This window comes from Cajanus cajan, chromosome 7 (genome assembly GCF_000230855.2).
Source record: "Cajanus cajan strain Asha chromosome 7, NIPB_CcT2T_4, whole genome shotgun sequence".
Classification (NCBI taxonomy): Eukaryota; Viridiplantae; Streptophyta; class Magnoliopsida; order Fabales; family Fabaceae; genus Cajanus; species Cajanus cajan.
This window is the reverse complement of record NC_138523.1, coordinates 40267315-40274269: the sequence shown is the minus strand read 5'-3', so window position 1 is coordinate 40274269 and position 6955 is coordinate 40267315. Positions and strand designations below refer to the sequence as shown.

At 34.8% G+C, this 6955-nt stretch overlaps 1 protein-coding gene across 1 annotated transcript; it reads left to right on the top strand.

Moving 5' to 3' along the window:
- The first annotated feature begins 1883 nt into the window (after positions 1 to 1883).
- Positions 1884 to 4229, top strand: LOC109813550 (cytochrome P450 94A2). Its single transcript, XM_020377749.3, has one exon. It carries the CDS (start codon positions 2435 to 2437, stop codon positions 3974 to 3976), a length of 1542 nt encoding a protein of 513 aa, XP_020233338.1. The 5' UTR covers positions 1884 to 2434; the 3' UTR covers positions 3977 to 4229.
- The last annotated feature ends 2726 nt before the right edge of the window (positions 4230 to 6955 follow it).

Below are 6955 nucleotides of genomic sequence, written 5' to 3'. Positions count from 1 at the left end.
ATTATATATTGTCATGAAATACCCAATTAATTTTGTACAAGTGATAACTGAAATGAGATTAAAAAAATGTCAAAACAAGAAAAGAGACTTAATTAGTTATGTAAATATACTTGAACAATTGAGTAAGAAAACATATCATAAAGAGAAAGAAAGTTTCTTACTTAAGATGTTAAAACTATTCAAGCTAAAATAACAATGGTTCATAAAGTAAAGTGATATCCTGTAATTTTGTGATTTTAGCGATGATAATGAGTTGTTATTGTCACTCTATGAGAATAAATATGAATGTGATTACGTTTTCGTCTTCTTGACAAATAAAATAGATATGACAAGTCACAAGAACTATAACGACTAATCTTAATTATAAGTTTTTAACCATAACTTTGCAAACAAATACAAAAGCGTGAAAAACTATTAATATTATGATATCATTATATTTTATTTTATTATTTTATAATAAATTATAAATTTATAAATTAATTGATAGTAATTCATATTATTTCACTTATTAGTTTAATGAATCTGTTCGACCTAAACCTATTTATCTTGTTGAGTTTAATGAATTAGACCGACCTAATTTTATTTAAGTCATTATTTTTAAATTTTAATTTAATCTTATTTATAAATTGAGTATTGGGTCGAACCGAATTTACCTTAAAGAGAAAAAAATTAGACCCACAATCTAAAATTTTTATTTCACAATGAGAGACGAATAACTCATTCCTCAATCTTTATATGTAGTTAATTAAGCGATGTAATATATTTGCATAACATATAGAATGATAAATTAAGTTATAATACCACCACATGTTTGATTGTTCCGCGCGGTGGGTATATGCGCTGTGCCTGTGCAGGGTCTTGGCAGTAATTTACCAATAAAGGGGGTTTCTGAAGCTGTTCAGTTAAAGATACAACATGCATGTATAACAAATTAGTATTTCCTAACACGATGATCAGAGGAAAAACACATGCAAGGGAATTTTAATCAAAATCGTGCACCGATGATAACGACCTGCCAAAATCATGCGAAAAAGGTAGAAAGAAGACATAAACTGCACTGTAAAACGAGAATATATATGTTTAAATACAAATTTAAAAATGTTTTTTTTAGAGCTTCTTTATTACGAATATTTCTTTATTTTCATAAGTGAAACAGTTAAAAATAGTATTAAAATTCGTATCCAAAGAGTCTCATAATATGTTTGTTTTATGTGTGTATTCTGAAATTCGATATTCTGTTTCAACAGAAAAAAGAAAGAAAAAAAAATCAGACAACAAGTGTATTATGATCATCCTCTCTCTCCACATGCTAATGCACTCTCCTTGGCCTAACAAATTACGTATAAACAGTGCCCGCAACAAACAAAGCAAAGTTGCTTCTAAGCTGTATTCATGATGATGATGGTATTGACGTGGGTAAGTAATTGTCTAATTGAGATCATGCACACTAACCTTCACATGCATAATAAACATGTATTAAAATAATAATTAAATTTTATAAATTAAAATTGAAATATAGATTAGTGAAGATTATAGAAGAAATTGAGAGTACCTAATAATTTGGTGATGAGGTCCGGGAGGCCTAACAGGAGCTTTATTGAAGAAATAGAAGTTGTGTTAACTGTTAGGTTTGTATTGGCTTACAGGATGGAGGATGTAGCTCTTGCCTAATCAATAATCAATAACGAGACAGGAGAGGGAGAGAAAGTCAAAATTTAATTATCCATGTATCCTTTAATCTATCAACACTGTTGCTGGGTGACACCACTCACTGGCATTGGGCCCTGAATTGCTGCATGCGACCCAAATAGCAACAGAGTGGAGACAGAGAGACATGTTCCAGAAAAACACGTGATCAAATATAAATATATATCTTTTTACTTATCCTATTGACTGGTTGGAAGGGGAAGATCAGAAGAGCTCCCTCCTCCTCCTCCTCCTCCTCCTCCCTCTCATGCCGCTTTAGTCGTCTAAGCCAATGAGTGTGGAGACCAAAGACCCAACCGCACTTAGTGCACTCTCAAAGTGGAACTTCTGTCTCCTCTCGTCTCGTCCATCGCCACTACACTTCGCACCAACTTTTATTTAGGTGTTAATTCTTTTTTATTTATATTTATAAATACATACTCATTATGTGACAGAGAAAATAAATATTATATAGTAATTAGTTAAAATATACAGACTTATCTAATAAAGACTTTATATGAGAAATTGTATTTAATTTATTTATTTGATACGACGTGTTAAAAAGGGAAGATATTTTGGAGAGAAAATTATTGGGATCCCAGAGTGTAAGTTATTGAAAAAGTAAATTTAGTTGTAAAGGTAGCATTATATAAATAGGTTTGGGAATTGGGAGTAGAGGAAAGGAAGGACGTGATAGGTGATAGGTGATAGGGGATAGGTGATAGAGTAGAGTGAAGCAACCTGCCAAATGGAACATGAAACCCTGGCTCTGCTGCTTTTTCTTTTGTTTGCAACTCTACTTTGGTACTTAGCCTCAACACTATCCAAATCCCCACCGACCTCTTCCACCGCCACCACAGCCATTCCCAAAGCTTATCCCATCCTGGGTTCCGTCTTCTCCATCGCCGCCAACAGCCACCGCCGCATCCACTGGATCGCCGACATTCTCCACGCCTCGCGCTCCTCCACCTACGTCCTCCACCGCGCCTTCGGCTCCCGCCAGGTCTTCACGGCCAACCCCACCGTCGTCCACCACATTCTCAAGACCAACTTCCCGGTCTACCAAAAGGGCCCCACGCTCAACCGCGCCCTCGGCGACTTCCTCGGCAACGGCATCTTCGCCGCCGACGGCTCCACCTGGAAGCTCCAGCGGCAAATCTCCAGCCACGAATTCAACACCCGCACCCTCCGGAAATTCGTCCAAACCGTGGTGGACACGGAACTCTCGGAGCGGCTCCTCCCCCTCCTGGCCGGCGCCGGAGCGGGAAACACCGTGGTGGACTTGCAAGACATCCTCCAACGGTTCACCTTCGACAACATCTGCAAAATCGCGTTCGGGTTCGACCCCGAGTACCTGCTCCCGTCGCTCCCGCAAACGGCCTTCGCGAGGGCCTTCGACGACGCGACCCGAATCAGCAGCGAGAGGTTCAACGCGGCGGTGCCTCTCTTCTGGAAAGTGAAAGAGGTGTTGAACGTAGGGTCGGAGAAGCGTCTGAGGGAAGCGATCTCGGAAGTGAGGGTTTTAGCGAGAAGAATCATCCGAGAGAAGAAAAAGGAGCTCGGCGAAAAGAAAACCCTAGATTCCGTGGATCTGTTGTCACGGTTTTTATCCTCTGGGCACTCGGATGAAGAATTGGTTATGGATATAATCATTAGCTTTATCCTGGCGGGGCGAGACACTACCTCGGCGGCCCTCACGTGGTTCTTCTGGCTCCTCTCTAACCACCCCCACGTGGAGGAGAACGTTGTTAAAGAAGTTAGGGATAAGTCTGAGGCTTACTCCCACGTCTATGACGAGGTGAAGGACATGGTTTACACGCACGCCGCCTTGTGCGAGACCATGCGCCTCTACCCCCCGGTTCCCGTCGACACTAAGGAGGCTGTGGACGACGACGTTTTGCCCGATGGGACTCTCGTCAAGAAAGGCTGGAGGGTTGCCTACCATATCTACGCCATGGGCAGGTCCGACAAGATATGGGGCTCCGATTCCGCCCAGTTTCGCCCCGAGAGGTGGCTGGCCTGGGATCAGCTGGAAGGCAAGTGGAGCCTCCAGGGGATCGATGCTTTTACCTATCCCGTCTTTCAGGCCGGCCCCAGGGTCTGTTTGGGTAGAGAAATGGCCTTCTTGCAGATGAAAAGACTCGTCGCCGCCATTTTGCAGCGCTTCACCCTCATCTCCAAGGTCGCCCAACCCGAGTATGGGGGCTACCTCACGTCTTTCATGATAGGTGGCTTCCCCGTCACCATTCAAAATCGCCACCCCCAATCAATCAATCCAATCAATCTATAATAATATCATGCTTCATATATATATATATATATATATATATATATATTGTCTTTTATCATATTGTAAGTAAGTCAAATAATGTTACCGAATGCTTGTGTTGTTCTGGAGTCGATTGGAGTGAAAATAAATATGTTATGTTTGATTCATAGAAATAACTTTATGTTATATGGCACCATCCATGTTTGTAAGCTCGCTATATATGTACATGAAATATAACACTATTCAGTCTATATAATGAATTCAATTCTCTCAACTCTCAACTCATGATTTACTCTAATATAAACTTATTTAAATGAAACAAAAATAGGTGCGAGAGATGAAAAATGGACCAATTCAAAAATGTCATCACGCATTAGATTACATTGGTTTGCTATAATCCATGTAAAATGTTGTTATAAAATGCAATATTTGCACCACGGCATTCAATATGGTCTTTACAGAATTAAGAATTTAAATGTTATTTTGCTATACAATACATATATATCTTTATAAATGAAAAAGAAAGGGTGGCAAGGGATAACTATCATTTTGATATGAAGTATTTATCATGAGAAGTAGTAACTAATTTATCTTAGACCATGAATACATATAATCTTAACATAGTTTTTTTTTTATATAAGGATGACAAATAAATATGTATTCCTGGATAATGTATAAACTTATCCCAACTTTAATAGAAAGTATCTGATTTGTCTAGACACAAGTAATAATTTATTAAATCAGATATGGGGACAATGATGGGTATATATACTTTTGTCTTATTCATGTACTTGTCCTTGTCCTATTTTCATTTTAAATTTCTAGAAACTTAATTTACTTTTTATAGAATTTACTTGAGATTTATACAATTTTTACTCTATTTTAAATTTATAAATAAAATTTAATTAATATAATTTTATAATTATTATTCTATGTTAGAGTTCTTATTTTTAGTATTTTTTTATAAAAAAATATTTAATTAATTTATAGACAAATACAAGACAGAAACAGGTATACTCAATACCCAATAGCGATGAGAACGACACAAAATACATACCCGTCAGGTACTAGGAACAAGAATGAACATAAAATACAAACTTAAAGATAATGACAAGGATATCGACACATACACTCACTTCGCTCCTGCCCGTTTTAGTCCCTAATTCCATTCTTAGGCCCTAATTTTATTCTTAGGATTAGGATTAGACAATTTGAATTTTTGAATGGTTTAAAAACATTAGTAAGCGACATTACAATTTTTTAGAATTCAATTGTATTCATTTCAATTACAAGTTATTAAATCTTGACTGAAAAAATATATTTTTTTATGATAAAATATAAAATTGTTTAATATTTAAAAATAAGATAAATATTAACAAGTGTATTTGAGATATTGGTTAATAAAATAATTAAATAAATGGAAAATTAAAATATTGATGATATTAAAAAAATTTGTTAATGTAACATTATATCTAAGATGAGATGTGTGAATTATGAGGTTCTTTGGCTAGAAGTTCAATTGACCCTAAAGAGATAAAATATATAAGGTTCCTTTTAAGAATTGAGTCTTATAACTCAATTTATCAAAGACCTTAGAGAGAGAAAGTAGAGTGAGAGCGTTTGGAGCCCTAATACTTCTTCTCTTCTTTCTAGATTCTCCAAAGGCGTGAGAGGCTCTTGTTGATCATCAGAGTGGTGATCTGAAGTCGTTGGAATTGAAGATTTGGTGTGGGTACATAGTTTTCGAAGTTCTTCTCTTCCTCTCCCTCATTTCTTCATCTTGGTGGTTAGGATTTGAGGTGAGGGAAGCTAGACTTGATTCTCATCGAGTTGTATGTGCCTAGAATTATTTTAAATTCTTGCTTGTTTGGCAAAATCTAATGTGGGATTTTGGTTTATGTTGAGTTCTTGGTATTTTAAGCTCATAGGCGGTGATTTTGGTGAATGATGCAAATTGACTTGCATGTGCTGCTTCTTGATCATTTTGAGCCTTAGATGGTGTGTGTACACGTGTTAGATTTTTTATATTTCAAGTGAATGAGGCAATTTTCGTTATCTACATTGTGCAAAAATCACAACCACACTAGGTGTGCCTTTCTAGGGCCAGCCAACCAGGGGTCTCTGTCTCTTTTATGTCGAGCACAAGATTGGTGATGCTAGGCATGAAGAAAGAGACTCATTTTCACTACAAGAAAAATATAAATTTCCGACGGATATGGATCCGTCGAAAATTTCCGACGGATTTATATTCTCATCAGAAATTTTCGACAGAATTTTCCGTCGGAAATTTTCCGTCAGAAATTTCCGACAGAAATATAAATCCGTCGAAAATTTCCGACAGAAACTTTTCGACGGAAAATTCCGTCGAAAATTTCCGACAAAAAAATAAATACGTCGAAAATTTCTGCCGGAAAATTTCCGACGAAATTATTCCGTCGAAAATCTTATTTTTAATTTATATTTTTAATTTCTTTTTTTAATTTCTTATTTTTAATTTATTATTTTTAATTTCTTATATATATTTGTAGTATTAAAAATTTTATATATCTTTTAAAGGTATAAATATATATTATAATTATTTATTACAAGTTTTTTATATCTATGATTAGTATTAAAGATGAAAATAAATTAGGTTATACTATATTTTATTATAATTTACTTTGTTTGAACCTAACTTTCTTTAAAAATATATATTTTAAGTGTGACTTATTTATCTATCATAGATAATTTTTAAATATTTGGGTAGAACTACAATCATATAGACTTATTTTATAATAATTTAACACTATTAAAAATATAAAAATCTATATGTTAAATTTATAAAAATAAAGTTTAATTTATTTATGATATAAATATGTTTTTAATATCTAATATATATTTTTAGATGATAATTTATTTTAAAATATATCTTATAATAACAATTCTAAATGGAATATAAATCTTATGATTTTTCTTATTTTGATTTTTTTAATCAATGTATACAATTTTACTATTTTGATT